We start from the raw sequence: 20,965 nt of genomic DNA, 5'->3' as shown, positions 1-20,965 counted from the left end.
ACCTCATGGGTGTTCCACACTCGTCATTCTGTGACCTACTAAGGAGGGTAGTTTGCAGTGGAAGAGGAAGCCACTCTAGTCCTCAGCTGTGCGAGGGTGGGTCTCGGGCAGCCCATGGTGTCGCCTTTTGTTGGGCCGTGATGAGGGCGTTTGTTTGCTATATGTGAGGCGGTCAAAATGGCTGTCTCACTGGCCGAACGTTGTTTCGCAAAGCGCACTTTTGTCCGGGGCTGGTTGTTTTGGTGGCCGCTGTAGTGCTTAAGGCGGAGCAGCGGGGTACAAATACATATACTTATGTCGGGGTATCTATAAGATGGGAGCCGTCAACATTGCAAATGTTGACAAGTTGAAAGTTGTCGGTGTCACCATCGACAGCAAGCTTTCCTTTCTTCCTCATCTCGAGGAAGTAAGTGTCCGGGTGACGAAGCTGGTGCAAAGCATTGCTTGTTTTGCAAAGGTTGAGTGGGGCCTCGACCATAAAGCGTTAAGGACTATCTACAATGGGTGTATTGTGAGAGTAGTGGCTTACGCTTGCGGTGCTTGGTGGAAGAGCACGCAAAATAGTGTGATGGTGAGGAAGTTGAGCTCAATTCAGAGAATTGCGGCCCTTCGTATTACTTGTGCTTACCGGACTGTCTCGAGCGATGCGCTGCGGATCCTTGCTGGTATTCAACCGTTAGACCTGGTGGTGAGTCAGGAAGCTGCCGTGTTCAGGTTTTTTTCTTTTAGAGAAGACAGTAAGCACTGTGGGGTGGAGTTACGTGGTGGTAACTACCTCTACCCAGGCGACCCATGGGAGGACCACCCAGCGGTCAGTAGCAGTATAAACATCACAGAGCAACTACCCAATGGCAATGGGATAGAGGTGTTTACTGACGGTTCGTTATCCGGTCGGGGTGCCGGAGTGGCATTTGCTGTGTACAGAGATGGTGTGGAAGTGTACAATGAGGTCACTCGCATTAATGGTAAGGTGGATGCGTTTTCTCTTGAGCTGTTAGCAATACATGAGGGTATTTGCTGGTTAAGGACGCATGGTCAACGTCCTGGTGATGGTGCAACGGTTTTTACAGATTGTCTTTTTGCTATTAATGCATTAAGCAATCATAAAAACAATCATGGTTTATGCCATGATATCCGTAAGGTGTTAAAACGGATGGAGACTCAAGTCAACTTTACTTGGATAAAGTCGCACACTGGGTGTGCAGGGAATGAAAGGGCTGACTTTCTTGCAAAGTCAGCAACCAATCTTCCCGAGGAGAAGGAGATGAAGCCAACTAAGTTGGTGATTAAAAGGTGGCTCAATGAGGTGACGACTCAAAGGTGGCAGGAGTCGTGGAATGAGAGTGAGAAGGGAAGGGTAACTAAGAGGTACTTTCCTAAGGTCAATGGTAGCTTCAACACGAATTACTATTTGACGCAAATCCTAAGTGGACATGGTAAGTTCCCACTCTACCTGTTCAACTTGGGTTATATTGCATCGCCCAAATGCATATGCGGTGCTCTGGAAGCAGACTCAGAGCACTATGTTCGTAATTGTCCTAGAACGAACCATTTGTTAAGGAGACCAATCCGCGAGAATGGTCTCCACAATCTGGATAACGAAACGATCAACGATCTTGAACGCGTAATGCGTTATATCGTTGTGAATTTTGACGAACTCACGAGTGAGTCGTGAGTAGGAGATGCAGGTATACGGGTGTATACCGTTGTGTGTATGTGATTTAGGAAGCATTTCCTATCCTTGTATACAGGTCGACGGCTCGACCAGGACAGATGATGAGTAACCCCTGTAATGCTTTGGCGGTGCACGGGGTATATAAATACAACAATCTGATGTCGGGGTATAATGAAAGGGAAATTGTTAAGGGAGACGGGATATAGGAGTGTGTGTGGTGTTGAATTTTCTTAATCCAATGTGAGGCTAGCGGCAGAGATTTACCGCGTCCAAGGCCTAATGTTTCAACTTCCATTATTAAAAATATTCAATTCACAAATAATTTTATTCCAAAACATTGTTAAATCCTAAATATCAAAGTCCATGATTGCGAGCTAACTCAGCGAAGAAAATCGAAAAATTCGCGAATGAGAGCGAAATTGCGCCAAGGAGAATAAGGCTTTCGCGCTGTATAAAATCATCCTTGGAAAACCTACTTACGGCTTGTTGAAGAAAACATAGTTCCCTCCCTGCATGACAACTTGCGTTGCCCTTTAAGTAATTGCCAAAAAATATTCATCCTTGGGATCGGGAAAACATTTTGTTGTATGGACATCGGCACGACTATAGAAACCGATTAATCAGATGTCCATCGGAAAACGTGATGCCACACTGAAATCGAACCATACAACAACTAATTGCTAAGTCGCAAGTTGGGAAAAAATAAACCGTACCACGATGGGCATCGGAAATATTAAAGGTTATATTGACGTTTCATTAAAACCTATAGACTCAAAAATCTCCGTTAGGCCTAACACATTTTTTTTTTGCGTCCACGATAGCCGTCACGGCGTCACAACGTTTTTGCTTAAAGTGTGAAAATTAGCTTAAAGACTACCACTATAGTGGGCGTAAAATATTTTGTAGGTGCATTTTCCCCACCCCTGGCGGAGAGTCTAGGCCAGTAAAATGTGGTATAGCAATGTGCATTGAATTGAAATTACACATTACATAGTAAATAAAAAAAAGATTTTATTTGAAAATATGTTTGGTTCCGGCATTTTAACCTAGGTCATTATCCTGGTTTTACAACATCAAGATGGCGCTACGAGTGGATTTTAGGGTGTAGCCATTCTGTAAAGTATAAGATCATGGCCCTAAAATAGCCTTGGTTCTAGCTAGGAGCAACAAACACCGCACCCCACACAAGGAGAACTCAACCCGTCAAAAGTCGTCTATTTTCTTGTGCACATTTTTGAATTTTTCATTGGTTAGACGCTTTCGCGCCTGCTGCCGTTGGAAGGGGAAAATTCGGAAAACGTTCAGCGTAAAGTTCGTCCAATGAAATTTGTACACAACACTGCGTTAGCGTGTTTAAAGGCTAGCTACGTTCTCCTTGTGTTTGTTGCTCCTAGGTATCTAAATACGTTCTTGGTTTTATATACAATCGTTCCGTGTTCTTCATAAGAGAATAATCTAGGTATTATTAATTAAAGGGAATATAACCTGCAAAGCAATCTTTCAATTTTTCAAATGTCCCTGTACAGTGGCGCCAAACATTTTTAAAGCCAAAGCCAGAGCTGCAAGCGTTGGTGTTCGACACCAAATACCTGAGGTTATATTCCCTTTAATATTGATGAACTAAGCCAACAGATATTCATAATATTTTAAGACTTTATAATGTTTAACCAATAATCCAATATTTAAATTAAAACCAATAAGTAACGAAAAATATTTTAAAGGCTTGTGTAGGATTTGAACCTTAAGCATAAAAGCTTATATTTTATTTTTCAATTTTTGAGAATGTTGCACAAAATTGTATTGGAAATTTAGTAACTCCTTGAAAAAGTATCACTAGATCACTTAGACCAGCAAATAAGGAACGGTTTACTCAAATTGGGATAAATAACGTCCCCATGCTTTGTCCCAAAGATAAACTTACGCTCAAAATGGTGGCTATACTCTACTCAATGTTACCTTAGAGCACCGCCTGACGCCAGCGCTGCTGTGGCGGCTTTCGGTAACTTGGTTAGTCAAGTTTAAAAGAGCTTAGAGCTTATCAAGCGTCACACCTGGAGCATAGCGCCGATAAATTTTTATCACGCCGCCGAAATTTTTTGAGCTTTTCTTGGTCGCCGAAAAAAACAACGCCGCCGAGGATTTTCGAAAAATCAAATCGGCGCTATGCTCTAGCCACACCTCTGCCACCAAATGACGTGTTGCCATGTGGAAACTCGAGTTTAAGGGTGTGCATTCGTTTATTTGTTAATTGTTGGTTTAAGGTTAAATATAATAAAATAAAAAATAATAATTGATAAGCGTTGTTAAAAAGCGGCCACTGGTTGAAGTTGCACCTGGAATTGAAATGAAAAAATATAAGAGACTGGCAGGTGTTTGCACTTTGAGAAAACCCCATATTCCGCCTACATTAGTATTGGAAATGACTAAATAAATAATTTGTGAATAAAAGAAACCATACATAACATAATCAGCCCATAAAAAAAACTTCAATAAGAACTTGTTTCACACATTACGTACAATAAGTGGACCATAAATGTAAAATCACAACCGAAAGCTATTGCTACGCCCTCTTTTGGTTGCCGTCAAAAACTAGATAGGTAGCGCTCAGGGTTGGATTTTAGTAGTCAGCCTGACTAGGGAGCCTACTAACTTAATTTATTTTAGTAGTCACTGACTAGTGAGGGTATTAAAATAGGAATTTATTATCACTTGAGCTACATGACTTGGCTGATCACAATTTTATTTAAATAAAATGGGATTAATTAATGATACGCCATATTCGCCATTATTTATGAATATTTAGGTAAATTTTTCACTAGTCAAATTGACGCGTAGCCTTTGACAGCGCCTCGCTAGGGGGAGATTTTCGTATTGTCATGACGTCACTCCGTTACTAGCTCTCAGTAAAATATTCCCCAAAGTGACAAACCTATGGAACAATATTATAGACTTATGGTATTTCCTAATCGTTATTCGAGAATTTGACTTTAGACTTGCATTTTAATATAATTTTTGCATCGTTTGATTACATTTTGGTAAGTTTATTTAAGAAAAAAACGTTCCTAGGACTATTTAATTTTTCTGTAGCAGAAGCTAGACCATAGGCGCTACCTGGGAGAAGCCAAGGTCTATGGAGCTACGCTTCGCTAATATGGGGAGCAGCTAGTGCCGTTACGCCACCTAGACTAGTTTCGGTCGCGAATAAAATGGTAATATTTCAATTGTATTATAATTTTACTCAGTTTTGTATTTCTCCCGGGTAACTCAGCAGTTACGAGACCCATATTTAGGCATTTTTCTCTAATTTGACAAAAGCAGACTCTAGATCATAGGCGGTATCGCCGAAGAGCGTGGCACCGCAGCGCCACCTAAGCTCGCGAATTGAACCGCTAATTATGGATTTTGGAAACAAAAATTCGTGATCGCGATGCACAAAGCTGAACTAAAGACTTGTCAAAGCCAGAAACGCAAGAGAATTTCTGTGCGTTTTGAAATTTAAACTGGGCTACGTTCAGTAGCTTGCAACAAATTAAACGTTGCAGTATTTCGGAACCGGTTTTCTACTGTACGCTTTTTTCCATTTCCGGTGTGACGTAACGTTGCTGAAACATTTGAACCTGCTCTTCCAGCCGGTTTCTTCGTTGTTAAACGGAATCGTGACGTCACAGCACGCGGGAAGGCTAGCTGCGGACGACACAGTAGACGATATTTTATAAAAATTACAACAATCGTAAAAATGCGTTCAGCGAGATAGGAAAAGTCTCAACGGAATCAACGCAAACGTAAAACGGTATTTTTTTTTGAGATACACAAATCGGTGTCGACCTGAGGCCTTAGACACCAGCACACAATAACTGATTAATCAGGGTGAGGTAAGTGTAACGGCCACGCCAACGGGGGGATACGTGGGGACACCCGTGGCGGAAGTATTGGTGGTCTTCCTCACACGACCATCCACAAACTCTGCCTCCCAGACGCTTGGGATTACAGGAGTACGCCACTACTCCCGGCACGTAAAACGGTATAAGACAGTTAAGCTTCACTGAACATAGCCCAAATAAATTTTATGACACGTTTTTCGTCTGAGAAGTGACGTAATTTACGTCATATCATAATAGGGATAAAGAAAATAAATTTACTGCATACTTATGAGACTCATAACTAGAACAAACTGACGAAATTGAGGTACATAAAAGCTCTAAGAATCGGCGCCTAAATAAAACATCTTCAAGGAAATCGCCAAGAAGTAATATATCTGAGAGGGAGGACCTGCAAATCACTGTTTATATAGTGGTTGTTGAAATTATACACTTGTTGCCTATATTGCAGGTGAAAGTTGCCATTATTTCAACAAGCACTTTATAACTTGTAATTTAGATATAGAATTTTTTGAAATTTTCAGGCGCTGAGAAAGGTGATATTATGCAATTTTTACTATTTTCAACTTTTCTGTTTTTAAATCGCTACCTCAGAGAAAAAGTCAAGCAACTTCTAAAACAATTATTTCAGAAAAATGAGTTTCTATTTAATCTTGGATAGTAAAAACCACAATCTAATAATAAAATTACACTAAACAATAAACTTTAAAGGGCCAAATTATGTTTAAAATAATTTGACCCGGATTTACCACAGGGTAGCAGATACAAGTCTTAGGAGCCATCATATTCTCAAAACAAGCACGTTAAACTGGTTAAATTTAAGTAATGTGTCAGTCTAGTGCAAAAATATTTCATGATTGAATTTTTATCAAGAGTTACGTAACTTGACTTTTGCTCCTAGCAGGCCCGTACGGGCGCCGCCCGTACTGGATCTCTTTCGCCCGACCTAGCCTTTTCTACAACTCAACTCCAACGCGCCCTTTTGGGACAATTCACCCCTCCTAAAATATGGTTCGCCCGCTCTATATCGATGTCCTGGCTACGGCCCTGGCTCCTAGGTAGCAAAATGTCAACATCTGTGTGTCAGAGTTCATCAAAAAGCAGGGTTGGCACAGTGTTAACCAGTCCGACCAGTTTACTTTTCAAGAAAAAAACGGCTTTTTGCCAACCCTGTCAAAAAGGAACTAAATATCTCCACTGTTACCTCTATTCCATCCAGATCCTTATTATCGACATTTAAATCTTCCCCTTGTCCAAGGATTTCCGCAACTTTATAAGCCATCTCTGGTAACAGATCAGGAGGATCAACCTTAAATTGGATATATAACTTTCCTTTGTAACACGGTCTTCCTCGTACAGGGAACCCTTCATTTTCCACACATTTTATGTTGTTTGGTGCTGTTATTGTTCCCTAAACAAATAAAATTGTTAACTAGTACTCCCTATATTAAGCAAAATTTAAATAGCGCAACCTGAGGAGGACTAAACACAAGTTTTCGTCCATCTAGCATTTTCACTACTTTTTGAAATCCACACAAAGACTCAATGAAGGTAATTTTAAGACATATAAAAAGATCGGATCCTTCGCGAACAAAGTGTGGATGCTCCTTTTGTTTGATTCGAATTAAGATATTCTTTGGAGGGATACCAATCCCCTTTATTTCTCTTTCGTATTCATCTTCTGCACCTATAGAAATAATTAACTTCTTATTAGTTAAATCAATATCCAATAAGTTAAAGCACTTCTTACCAGGTGGAATTTGAAATTTCAAGTTACGCATAATTATCTTTTTGCCAGATCCTTTACAAGCGTAGCAGTTTGAATCTCTTCTGTTAATTAAGAAAGCTTACATGAGACTGGTTGCCGCAACAAGAAGGATATGACACTAGCAGAGAGTTCATCCAGTTTATTATAGAAATTAGTTTTTTTTTCTTTTCCACGCTTTTATAATTTTAAAGAAATGATTTGAATAAAAACTGCGATTACTGCTTTGCTTTGGCAATGGGTCACAATGCAAACTACCTATATGAATATGGTTGTAGAGTTTTTCCTAGCCCTACAGATATGCACAATTAAACAGGTGGAACTAGTGAGATTTTTAAAATGTAGCCAATTACCTCCGCATCTACCGCAAGTTGCATGTGTTTCCGAAGGCCAATTAATTTCCTTCCCTGTGTATAACTCCTCCAAAGACAATTCATATGTTTTGATTATAAATTCCTCAACAACTTCTTCTGGTTCAGCATTCAAGTCGTCAATCACAGAGGTTTCGGCTTCTGTCATTTTAGGAATTCCGAATGTAGCACCAGCTGCATCAAAAAAATGGTACCAAATATTTTGAATATATTATCATATTATTTATACAAGCTAATTTACCTAGTTAGTCTTGTTGCCCTACCTTCCTTTAAAAGCACGATTTTACCAACCTTGGATTTATTCGTAATAAGAGCACTTTCCCATTGCCCTGAAACTGCAACACGAAGTTCTGAGTGCTTACAACTCAGTGTATTGAAGGAAACAAGTTGGCCCAGGCTAAATACGCTACGTTAGTTCGTTCACGGCCAACTTTGATCACGCGCTGTTCTCGCTACAACGGCCAACACATTCGTCGATTAGGCTCTTAAATAAAACATCTTCCCAGAAATTGCCAAGAAGTAATATTTCCGACAGCCAGGACTCGTAAGTTATTATTTATATAGTGCTTGTTGAAATATTAGAAAGCTGGAAACTTTCTCGAACGTAACATCGGTTTATGCTAAGCCTTAACATGCCAAAAAAGTTACCTGGTTAAAAGGAAACACTTGTTGCATACCGTACTGCAAAAGTAATATGTTTATTTCTAAAGGAATGAGTTTTCATCTCCAAAAGATAATTTTATACGAAATGAATTAACTCTGCCTCCATGAGAAGCTTTAAAATTGCCCGGTATTATAAAAATAATACATATAATTTTAATTATTTATACCATAAGAGGATGATAATAATAATAATAATACCTTCTTATACTTAGTTTTAGTAACATTATATATTTTACCTTAAAATAAATTATCGAAAATTAACATTAGTATGTTCCTTATACACGTGAGCCGACGCGTTTCTTATCTGACGCAAAATTCTCATGAGGGCAAAAACGCGTCTCTAAGTGGCTAAAATATGACTTTTTGGCTAGCCATTCTAACCGTTTAACCGACCGACCGGAAATAGCTTCTTCCCAGATGAATTTGGAGAGGGGAGTAGAAACCGAGTATCTTTTATTGAAGCGTCCATTCCGCGAGCAAGGATTTTCCCCCTATAAACTGTACTATAATGTGTAGGAGTTCAGCGCCACGCTCGGTGGTTATATTGTCTTCAATGTAAAAACTATACTAAAAATAATAATCCGCTAGGGGCGCTGACGTCATACACATCTTTTGCTCATAGGTTAACACAGAAACGTCAACGAATGAGATGGCCGCTGTAGCGCGAGAGATGCGCGAGAAATCAAAGTTGGCCGTGGTTCGTTGTGTATCGAAAGAGCCTAATTTCGTCACCTGATAGCCAATTACAATGCAATTACCACGTAACTCTTTGACGGACATTTTGAAAAAATATTGATTAAAATATTTGAAAGAGAGCCCACACGCGTTAGACAAGGGGAGGGTTTCCTTGTCAAAACTTTGGCTGTACTAAAAATTAACTAATTTTTAACCATTTTTAATTTTATTATTTTCGCGACCGAAAACTATCGCTGCGCCCTATTGGGTTTGATAGGTAGCGGCTAAAGCAGACGCTATTAGTTTTTCCTCATCGTTATTGGTAAATTTTACATTTTAAATAATGATAATTGCATTTTAATATAAATTTGATAAGTTTATAGACTTCGAGCTTAGGAAATATAGCGCTGCATGCCTTAATATGTGAAGAAATAGCAGACGACTTTTGAATTTCCATGTTTTTCGGTTGAAACTTTCAGCTGTTATGCAGAGATAATTTTGAACGAGAAGACAGCTTTCATATATTCAATTAAAACTCGTTCGGTAGACGGCGATACTTGAGACCAAAATTTAAACTACGCACGAAGCTTATTTAGGAAAAAACGTGCTTCGTAAATAGAAGTTAGCGCCGTTACGCCTCCTAGACTCGATCGTTTCGGTCGCGAATAATAAAAATTATAAGAATTATATCATTTAAATTTATCATTTTCACTATTTAATATCTAAATAGTATATATGTATATCTTTACATTTAACACATTACCAGTAATTATTATTTAAAATTTAGGTTTCACATTATTTAATCCCATTTCATACCACCGAGGGCACCACTAAATATTTAGTAGGTGATGCCAGGAAAATAATTAGTAGATATGTTCTTGCCTTATACAGTTCTACGTTTTCCCATTGAAAAAAATTAAACCCACAGCCAAAGCTACAAAGTTCCCTATATAGCTCCGTCGCTGATTCAATTATACATCCTAATCCCTATTTTGTATTAAACTTGGTGAATGAAAAGAGAAACTAGGTGATCTACCATCAATATGGAAATTTATTTTCACTTTAGTTCATTGTATTAGTCACGATTTACGCCAAGTTATATTTTGACACACTTACCTGTCATTGTAAAATTATGATACATAAAATTAAACCTATGCAAATCTATATTCCAGCGTTCCGCTTCGGTGATGGCTTTACAATATCCCTTACGCACCGAATCACCCATTTCCCTAGGTTATAACGAACTAGCTGTCGAGTTCAAATTCTGTTTAAGGGTTTCCAATTAATTGAATGCTGGTCAAACCAGGTATAGTTTAATGGTTTGATTTTTATATCTCGAATTGAGGAAGGTTCGTATAGGAACTAAAGGTTATTGAGAAACCGTGTCACTTTTTTAAATGTGATGCTATCGCCCATCTTGCGTATAAACTTCCGTCAGTAAGCTATTAAAATATTATTTTAATGATGGCGGCCAGCATTGTAACTTTGAAAATTAGGAGAGCGCCATCTTGTTATCTTACGGATTAAATAATTTAATAATTTTAGAATAGCTACCATCCACTGTTCAAGAAATGTACTGAAATCAACGTTGTTCTAAAGTAGTGACTTGGCTCTCCTTATCTTTCCTCCATGTTACCACCCATAAAAATTGCATTACGAGACTCTAGAGCAATCTAGGAACGCTCCAAGAGCGGTAAAAATAAGAATTCGTAGTCGTATAGATCGGTCGTGAGTCATTCATTAGCAGACAGCCTTTGCGGCGCCGTCTGCGGAGAAGCCAAGTTCGTTTTGGTTGAAAATTCCAATGTTTGTGATAAATAAAATAAATATAAAAAAGTTAAAAAACATTAGGACCATTAGTTTTAAATTATTTTAATTATGGCGAATAAATAGAGTTTTTACAAGAATTTCTTCAATATTAAACTAGGTAAGATAGTAAAAAATGAATATCAAATTAATTTTGACATTAGGGTTAACTGAATAGATGCATGCGATTACCATTCAAGGACAGTAATGATGGATACAGGGGGGAAACAGAAAAATCAAATAAAGGGAATACGTTTAAATTTAACTCACTATTTGTTTAGTTTAATGGTTTATTGAAGTTTTCTATTTTACTAAAAATAATTTTTGCATGAATTTCTTAAGGTAAATTCAGAAAACAAAATGACCACCCGTTCGTATTACAATTTATTGGGCGTTCCTTATAACTGCTCTCAAGTAGAGTTAACCAAAGCATATCGCAAATTAGCCATACAATTTCACCCAGATAAAAACCCGGAAGGAAGTGAAATAGTAAGATAATTTTTACATAAAATCCAAAACCAATTTTGCTTATTAAATTATTTTTTTTTTCAGTTTAAAGACATAACGAGGGCATATAAAGTTCTATCTGATCCCAGTAATCGACGCACATATGACTTAGGTGGTGAAGATGCTATGAAAAATGGCATTTCTAAAATGTTTGCCGCTTTCAATTTTTCATGGGGAGACCTGGATCTATTGCTCAAAAAATACAACGGCAATATCCAAAATGTAAAAGTTGCCAAAAGCCCAAACTCAATACACGAAAAATACGTATCTTTGGAAGATATCTATGTCGGGAGTACGGTAGAAGCAACAGTAGAAAAAATTACAAATTGCACTAATTGTCGAGGTCTGTAAATTTGGCTAGTAGATTTTGCGTGAAATATAAGTTTTCTCATTAAAGGTCTAGGAGTGACTCTGGGCTCTGAGAGGTGTCTTGATTGTGGTGGAATGGGGAAAAGCGCAGAAAATACGACGTGTTTAACTTGTCAGGGGAAATGTTTACAGTCTGTACTTTGCAGCGCTTGCGAAGGTGTAAAATTTTATGTTAAGAATAAAAAATATGTCATTCAATTAAAAAAAGGTAACTACCAACTATTTCATATAAGTAATAATTAAACAACTTGTTAATAAAAAAAAATATTTTAGGCATGCTAGAAGGGCAAGAAGTCTCATTCACATCAGAAGGTGATGAACTACCTGGATTTGGACCTGGAGATAGAATATTCAAAATAAAATACTCGGAGCATCCCCATTACCGAAGAGAAAATATTATCAAACTTGTCAGAACGGTGGACATTTCTTTACGGGAGTCAATATTAGGGTGTAGAAAACAAATATTGAGTTTAGACGGGAGGAAACTAGTCATAACGCTTAATCCAAATGGTAAATATTTCAACAAAACTTGTAGGCATGTGCGAGCCTTGGTTTTTGGGTTTCCAGCCAAGTTTAGCGTATGAAAAGTTTATCTTTTAGTGTATCGAGCTGAGCTTTAAAATTTTATCGAGCTCTCGAACTTTTAGGCTAAGCTTTAAAAGTTGGTTGAGTACTTGAATAATTAGCCTTAGCTTAAAAAGGGGGTTTCTAGTACTCGAATAATTAGGCTTAGCTTAAACAGGGGGTTTCTAGTACTCGAATAATTAGGGTTACAGCTCAATCACTAGGATCTACTATTTCTTCATTAAAAGAATATTTACTGCCAGAGCTTTTATGTTTTTTTGAAGCCATATTTGTAAAGTCTAAATTAATAACTGGCCATACAAGGGATTACAATAAGAAAATAGTGAACTGATGAACCGCCAAACAACTGACAATAAACAGCTAGGGCACCCTACTTCATGTAACTTGTGGTTTTGGTTTCGTTTTCTACATTTAAATTGAGTGACCAATCAGAAACCGCTAGTACTTGTACCTCACCCAATAAGAAATCTTTAGGCGCGGGACCAAAGGGAATTTTTTTAGTAGCGTTTCCAGTGGCGTAGCTGAGAACTCAGAGGCCCCCCCCCGCAAAAATCTCTATCAGGCCCCCCTTTTTAATTTTTTTATGGTTAGGGGGCCCCCCCTCCGAAGCTTGAGCCCCCCCCCCCCCACACCGCGGGCCCTGAGGACCACCAGCTACACCACTGACCGTTTCCCGCCATTTTTTAAAGCTCTTGAGTAGTGCCTTTGTTTGAATAATAGTTTCGAGTACTCAAAAGTTAAGCATAGGCCTCGATTTGAGGCCCTAACTATTTTCAAGCTTTGGGCTGAGTACTCGGCTTGAAGCTTGATCGAGCACTCGCACATGCCTAAACAAAAGCTAACTGCAATTAGTTTCAAACATATTTGTATTGTAGGTAAAATCATAACATCAGGGACCAGAAATATTGTTGAAAAAGAAGGAATGCCCGATATTTTTAACCCTGAAAAACACGGAAAACTAGTCTTAGAGTACCGAGTGAATTTTCCAAAACGCTTATCTCAAGAACAACTTTCTGCCTTGAATTCTCTCTTACAACCTAACACAGGACCAACTCACAGATGTGCTAGAGCGGTACGCAACTGCTAACGGTATTCTGAATAGTTCAATTTTAAAGCTAATTTAAACTTTCTTGAGTAGGTTTTCCTTAAAGACATTGGCAAGGAATTAGAAACGGTAAGAAACGAACTCTTTCCCGCTAGGTGTTGTCCTGTTCAGGACTGCAATTGCCATGCTTAGATACACAAGAAGCAGCGAGCCTTTGAACTCATCTAAGCAACTATTTACAACATTTACAATTCCCAATTTAATTTATTAACTTGTAGCCCTAAATAAACATTTATACCCGTGTTATTATACATATTTACCCCATGTTTGTAAAAAAAATTCGCAATCTTTCTACAGAGCATACCAAATAATGTTCCATAAAAAATTTTAGGCATTTATTTTACTTGTCCAAGGAGACGAAAATATTCGATTGTTTTAATTAGAATTTTATGAGTAGTTATATTAAAATTTTATGTATTGGTCAATTATATATGGACGATAAATATATTAAACCCTATTTTCATTGACAATAAGTTTAATTATTTCTATTAAGCTTTGAATAGGTGCTTCGATAAAATACAGGAGGTCGTGTAAATGTGTTTATAGAGAGAGAGCGCTCGAGTCGATACTAGTTGGTTTCTTTTCGCCTATTCCGGGATTTCAGAGTAAAGTAAGAAGATTAAGGCTTTGAAGTCATTTTACTCCGATTCTGTGGTGGCGAATAGTGTGAGTCAGAGTAAAAACGTCTTTCCAACATGACTGCCTGTGGCCTTTTTAGCGGATAAATTCTGGAAGAATCTGGATAGCAGCTGACAAAATCCGATTTACTCCTTTACAGAAGGAGTAGAAAGAATAGCCCAATACTCGGGAACAAGCGAATAGTTTATGGGGCGGAGTAAATTCTCATGCTCGGAACAGGCGAAACAGGTTTAAGGTAAAAGAATACACTTTTAGTCCGAGAACAGATGAAAAGAAACCACCTAAGGATTTTGGAATTTAAATTTCACGTGTGAAACGCCCGTGCCAATAAATTACTAAAAAGCATAGGATCGTGACGCAGAGAAAAAAAATATGTACTTCAATTTTTTATGGTTTTATTTTATGGAAACGCCTATTACGGGTTACGTTCAGTAAGTAGTCATCGGAGCCCGCGCTGAGCCGATAAAAGTGGTTGAAAGAACCTTGGAACAGAACGACTTTTCGAATTTCCGGTTGTGACGTCACGATTGTCAGCACTTTAACTTTGTCGAATGACGTCACGACACCGATGAGCAACGGAAAAACCATAGAAATCTCATAGGTAACTAGAATGCTGCCGTGTAACTGGCAAATGGGCCAAACGCCGTGGCAGACGATAGCCAGATCTCAGCCAATCAGAGCTCAAAGAGTGGTTCTGCCAAGAATTTAATGTCACCAGAGAGAATGACGTCAACTATCTCCCGCCTTAGTAGCGGATCCAAGGAGGATTATTATCCTCCTTGGCGGAACCACTCTACGGCCTCTCATTGGCTGAAGGTTCAAGGCGAACTGGCGTCAAGCTGGGCCGTAGGCAGCAGAATTCTAGTTACCTATGCGATTTCTATGGGAAAAACCATCTCGCTCAGCCGATGTTTCCGCTGAGTCTCCAATGATCAACGTGACGTCAAAACCGGAAGTCAAAAAACCCGTTCAGCAAAAAACCGCTGACCGTTGAGCTCAGCGCTGATTCAAAAGATAATCTATCATCTGGTAAAATAACAAAGAAATGCTGTATTTACCTTTCGAAAAATTTGAATCCGAAAACCACATTCTGGATAGTTGCAGCCTTCTCTCGCTATATACTTACAGCTAAAGAAAGTGGAAAAGACCACTAATGAATCAATAACACCTGTAAATTGTTATTTGCATCAGTGCCTACGTTATTCACAAAGTAGACCAAGCTTCGGCGTAGATGGTGTTACTGTCGTTTTAGCCAAGAATCTAATCGGTGGGCTGCCAGCCATTCGATTAAGCGTTCTAGTTTGTTATCCGATTTCTATAAGCTCAGAAGCCCGATGAATCCCGTAGTGCCCTGTTTTCCTTAATTTTTTAAATTATCAGGATTTTGGTGGATGGCGTCTTCAGAGAAAAATGATGTTGTTACAGCATAATTAACTGACAGCCATGGGAATAGTTTATTCATTAATGACTGATTACGAAAAATGTTTAATTTATGATTATTTATCAATTGCTTTTCCTATTAATAGTTAGGCTAAGTTAAGCCTTTGTTTATTTCTTCCATTTCTCCCGCCATTTTAAAATGAAACAAAAATCGCGGTTAACCGAGGCCGTTCAACAACTTCTGAAATTTCGAAAACCATCGGTAATTTAGCGCTTGTTTTAAAAATGAGTTACTGAACAGTATTAATGAAAATTTTTACTGAAATTTACGTAGCTCCTCCTCTTCCTAACCTCGTGATAACAGATTTTGCCAATCTTATTCTGGGATTTCTTCTCCCGTATTTCTAGAGCTCGCTCGGGAAATTAATAAAATTCAAATGACGGTGTGGCACTTGACGATAGTAGACTCAGGAGTCAGGGCAAGGGGTCTCGATCAAGAAGATGTTTGAAAAAATTTCTGTACGAGATAAATTTGATGACGTCACCCAGATGAGCCTCCGTTGATTTTCAATACGATCTCATCTGACTGACGTCACGATTTTACCTAGCAACGCAAAAGCCGTAATATTTTGATAAAAAATACCATGCGATCGAGGCAAACTTATAGTTCCCTTTATTACGAACCTTGGACTCAGGGTACCGTAAAAGCCCTATCATATTTAGATATTACCAAGAATGTATTGAAGTTACTAAGAATATTTGAGCATAGCATTAACCCCTGGTACCATCCTCACAGCTTTTATGGAGAAAGTTCGTCTGCATTTATGGAGCATTCCAGGTTATACCCATTGAGTTGGGAATATTAATCTAGAGATCCAATCAAATCTGCTCCCCGCGAAACAAGTTTTTGAAAAATACGAATGTGCCGTCTGCTCTAAAATGACGAGCAAACGTTATCATATGACCCGTGGCGCCATCCATTATTTTGAAGAAAAAAAATCTTTTTGCTTGAAAACGCGTCTTATTTGAACGAACCATTGAGAGATAGACGGCGCCACGGGTAGAATGATAACGTTTTCTCGTCATTTGGGACGCCGATGGGAGCAGACGACAGTATTCTTATTTTTAAAAACTTGTTTCGCGAAATACTGAAATCCGACGTTTTGATTGGACCTCTAGATTAATATTCCCAACTCAATGGTTATACCATATCAAAGATAATTTAAACTTCGTACCCTAGATTCGAATTCTGAGAGCTTTCCCATGGACCCATTCACGGTTTTGTTACGAAGCGTTTACCCTCTTCCGGCACGTGACCTCAGAAAAATCGGCTCCATCGGTTGCGGTAAGGCGCCATATTTAGGCCTAGATTTGTTTTATTTAAAACAAGAGTATTTATAGAAACACGCTTAATTGTAAATCATATATTTCCAATAAAAACTTTCAGGCAAATATTCCTTAAGAATGTCGATGTTAAACACGAACCCTATTAAAATGGTAAATGAAATTGAATGAACTATTAAGTTTAGTCAAATTATGCTTGAATCGCTTGTAAGATTATATTACTCACCTTTAGTAAGTCTAGGTTTTTTCTTTCGATTTGAAACTTTTTTAGTGCTATAATTGTGGTCCATCATGTTTTAAAACTTCGAGTTGAACGCAAAACGCATCAAATTACGCACCGCAACTTCCAAAAAAAAATTAGTTTCTATCCCTAGATGGCAGTAGTGCGCCACCATAGGAGCGAATTTTTTCTGAGTTCCGGCGGGAAGTGGGTAAACGCTATCGGCAACGCGCGAGAGAGTGATTTCGAATCTAGGGTACGAAGTTTAAATTATCTTTGACCATATGTAACATAATTTCTCATAAGTATTCCACTAGCTCTATTTCTTCACTAACGGTTTGTTTCACAGATATTGCGTCATCCGTACCCTACGTAATATTGATGTCATATTTGACGTCATCGAATCTCAAATGCCGATAATGCCGTCGTATAATTAGCTCTACGTCTGATAAACCGACGCCCATTATTTTAATAAACAAACCGGTTTGAACAACCAAGGCTTAGGAGCTAAAATGAACTACAATATAGTGTCAAGTTCTGTTAATGTAATTAATTTGAAAATTAATGAAGTTCTCGGAGACTCACGTTCTAAAATAAATTTGCATTGTCAAATAAAAGAAGCAGGTTTATTGGAAAAATAGTTGAAATTCAGGTTGAGCTTTTCTGGCACATCTACAAGGTTGGAGCATAGAGATAGAAAAGAAATAGAGGCACTATTGTATCTGGCGAAGTTGAGCGCGAGTGCCGACCCCCTTTTCGCCCATGTAGGAAACCACGAGACGGACAGATTAAGTGGCGCCATCGACGCGCGGTGAAATGAAATACATTATGCCTTTTGGAAAATCAACTGTCATTTGCTGTAAACAAAAGAAGGATAGATGGCGTTGCAAATTCTGCCCATCTCCGCTTGCTAACATGCGTAGGTGGGGGGAAGGATGAATTTTGCCGGTCAAAAACAGGGGTGCCTTAACGCGGTAATCTTCCCTCTATTTCTTTTCTATCTCTATGGGTTGCAGTCTTGGCCTAACTCTTCTAGGCTTGATATGGGTTTTAATAACGCTGGAATATCCCACTTCGACGACTTGTTCCATTTTCGGAAAGCGATCACTTATTGGTCATTTTCCCTAACCTTTTATTTTTCTAAATTAATCATAATTTAACTTCATCCGCACAAACCGAGCGAGTTTATAAATAAAGCTACATTGGGCTGACTAAAATTCCGACGCAAAAAATTCCTTCTCAATTTAGAGGTTTTCCATTGGCTTAAATAAATATGTTACTAGCCAATAGTGTGACTCCCAAAATTACTAGGATGAATAAAAAGGTTAAAACCTAACGTAGTCCACCTTTTTACTGGTTCGTGGTGAAACAAACCGTTAGTGAAGATTTTTGAATGGAATAAAGGTACAGTGGCATACTTATGAGTAATTATGTTACATATGGTTATACCATATATCATATAGCAAACTTGAATGGGAAAGCAGACGAATTTAAGCTCCAAAGGCTGCGAGGATGGGAATCAGAATCCTGTAGTCCAATATTCTTAGTAACTTCAATACATTCTTGATATTACCTCTGCAAACAAACCACAAATGCAGAGCTGCAAATGTTCAAAGCTATATAGGACAATATTGGAAATCATTCATCATTGGAAATTTTAAAATAATAATAATTTTAATAATGCTATGGGCATTATTCTTTGTGTACTATAGAATGTTTTACCATATTATCTTGATGTATAACAGCATGAATGTATTAATTTAAAGCAGTTAAATTTTCGCTCTTTTTTTGAGCGGTTAAGAATTCCATTCCACAATTTCACTAAATTTAACATGAGAGGAGCCCAGCCTACACAGTTTTGTGATAGATATGCTACCAGAGACACTGACAATATAGAGATATGAAACTCCATATACATCGCTGCTTCCCCCTGTTTTGCCGGCGTCTTCTATCGGCCGGAAGAAAGCTGTTTTTCTTCACGGGTTTATTTCTCGACTAGTTGGTTTACATTTTGAATGAAATCCAAAGAATCAGATGTGCAGCTTTAATAAAGAAATATGATTGTTTAGAGGATTTTAAATATAATTTATTAAGATAATGATAAAAAGTAAGTTATTATCTAATTATATTAAACGATTTATTTTAGTAAAGTTTATATATTAACTATTTTTTTGTTATTTTTGGCCTTTGTTATTTGAATGAGGGCCAGAGGTTAAATTAATGATCATTAATCCAAGGATATTTCTTGGATAAATAATTTGAATATTATTAATCCAAGTATATGTTAACCAAATGGTTAACGACTGAAATGTTTGATAAGTATTTGTTAATGTTGAACGGTTTTGAACCTTAAGTAATTTGCGATCTAGACGTTTCTGGGCTTTGTCATACTTGTGGTTTAAATTATGTTTTTCCAAAAATCAGCCTCTCTATAGGTTTTTCCAATGTACTACGAATGGAAAGTTGTACAAAAAAATTATTATTTCTTTCAAGTAATCAACACATGAAAGATGCTGATGCATATCATCTTTTGAAATAAACCAAGATTGATCAATTCTTCTTGAAATAATTCTAGTAATCCTCATACCTTTGTGTACGTTACTTGCCAACTTTTCATTTAGTTTATTTATTTTCAATTGCAACCTTTTTATTTAAGATTTCTGTTTGCTTATAGTTCTTAAATATGATGTTTCCTTTTTGGTCTTAAATCCAACGGCTTGAACCTTTTTGTTTTCGTATGTTTTGCTATCTTCTGTTTGAATATTTTTATTTGCATTTGAATTTCAATTGTAGGAATTTCCACTAATCGATAATTCAAAATAATGGTCAAAAACGCCGCCGATGAGTTTAGTAAAATATTTTCGGCGGCGTAATCGTCGGCCATTTTCGGTAGGGGCCGGGAGTAGTGGCTCACTCCTGTAATCCCAGGCGTCCGGGAGGCAGAGTTTGTGGATGGCCGTGTGAGGACGACCACTAATCCCCCAACGGGTGGTTGTCATACTTCCGCCACGGGTGTTCCAACCCTATCCCTAAGTATCCCCCCGTTGGCGTGGCCGTAACACATATCTCGCACCTGATTAATCAAATGGACGAGCGGACTGAATTGTCCCACCCGTTACAATCGCTCATAACGAGCTTCTAAAAAAAAAAAAAAAATCGGTATGGAGATGCAGGCCGGAAGGCAGGCAAGGTTGCCAGATTTCGATAGACCAAAAACGGCCAACTCTCTCAAATGTTTTCGTTTTCAAAACGAAAATTTTGCGGCGTAGCTATCGACTAAGAAAATCATGTTAAAATTTAATAGAGTGGTTTCAAATGAAACTGTTTACAATCAAGTTATGTAGATATATTTTCGCTGGAACTTGCTCCAACTGACACACAGCTCCTTTTTGTAGGTCTATTGTTGCGCTCTTCCACCATTTCTACAAACCGTTTACTAGATTCTATTTGAAATTTAAGTTTGAACTCATGACCCCGTTACCAGCTCCTGCCTTTACTAATATATACATTTCATCGTACCAGTTGTTTTATGACAGTCTTTGATATTATTTTCTACTAAGTTCTACAAACCTTTACGTTTGAGCAACTAGCTAAATTATCATTCCCTTTGGAAATAAGTTTCACTTAAATTAACTAATAAAAAACAATACTTAAAACTCAATTTTTACCTTTTGGCCTAAATTGATTTGAAAATATTGTTGGAATAGCGTTTCGTGTCAGTCTTATTTTTGTTTTACTATTCATAAAACAAGAATCCTGAAAATGTAGGGCGCATATTTTATTATGATTTAATTGTATAGCATCTTCAGTGGTGTAGTCGGGCCAGGGCGTCGCCCCGGTGCCTTTTTCAAAGGCAGGGCGCCGCCCCGCCTTGGTTTTTCCATTTTTCCAGGGCGCGCCCGGCCTCTTTTTTCAACTTGCCAGTGCACGCCTTGCTTCTATTTCGTAAATAAGTTTTCCCGAATATATTCGAGAAAACTTAT

General features: G+C 38.0%; 2 protein-coding genes across 2 annotated transcripts; one reads left to right on the top strand and one right to left on the bottom strand.

Moving 5' to 3' along the window:
* Positions 1 to 2,669: 2,669 nt before the first annotated feature.
* On the bottom strand, positions 2,670 to 8,006 carry LOC149943842 (uncharacterized). The gene is made up of 7 exons (XM_090175925.1): positions 7,953 to 8,006; positions 7,672 to 7,863; positions 7,577 to 7,610; positions 7,304 to 7,383; positions 7,026 to 7,240; positions 6,758 to 6,964; positions 2,670 to 4,008 (listed from the first exon to the last, which is right to left on the bottom strand). Exons 2-7 carry the CDS (start codon positions 7,835 to 7,837, stop codon positions 3,979 to 3,981), a joined length of 732 nt encoding a protein of 243 aa, XP_090032051.1. The 5' UTR covers positions 7,838 to 7,863; positions 7,953 to 8,006; the 3' UTR covers positions 2,670 to 3,978.
* A 2,752-nt stretch (positions 8,007 to 10,758) lies between these two features.
* On the top strand, positions 10,759 to 13,829 carry LOC149943841 (dnaJ homolog subfamily A member 1-like). The gene is made up of 7 exons (XM_090174643.1): positions 10,759 to 10,954; positions 11,176 to 11,322; positions 11,386 to 11,683; positions 11,738 to 11,917; positions 11,983 to 12,219; positions 13,170 to 13,366; positions 13,433 to 13,829. Exons 2-7 carry the CDS (start codon positions 11,194 to 11,196, stop codon positions 13,529 to 13,531), a joined length of 1,140 nt encoding a protein of 379 aa, XP_090030769.1. The 5' UTR covers positions 10,759 to 10,954; positions 11,176 to 11,193; the 3' UTR covers positions 13,532 to 13,829.
* Positions 13,830 to 20,965: the final 7,136 nt, after the last annotated feature.

This window comes from Leiobunum rupestre, chromosome 5 (genome assembly GCF_980474605.1).
Source record: "Leiobunum rupestre chromosome 5, qqLeiRupe1.1.hap1, whole genome shotgun sequence".
In the NCBI taxonomy this organism is placed as follows: Eukaryota; Metazoa; Arthropoda; class Arachnida; order Opiliones; family Sclerosomatidae; genus Leiobunum; species Leiobunum rupestre.
Note: the sequence above shows the minus strand (reverse complement) of the source record. Positions and strands in the feature narration are given on the sequence as shown.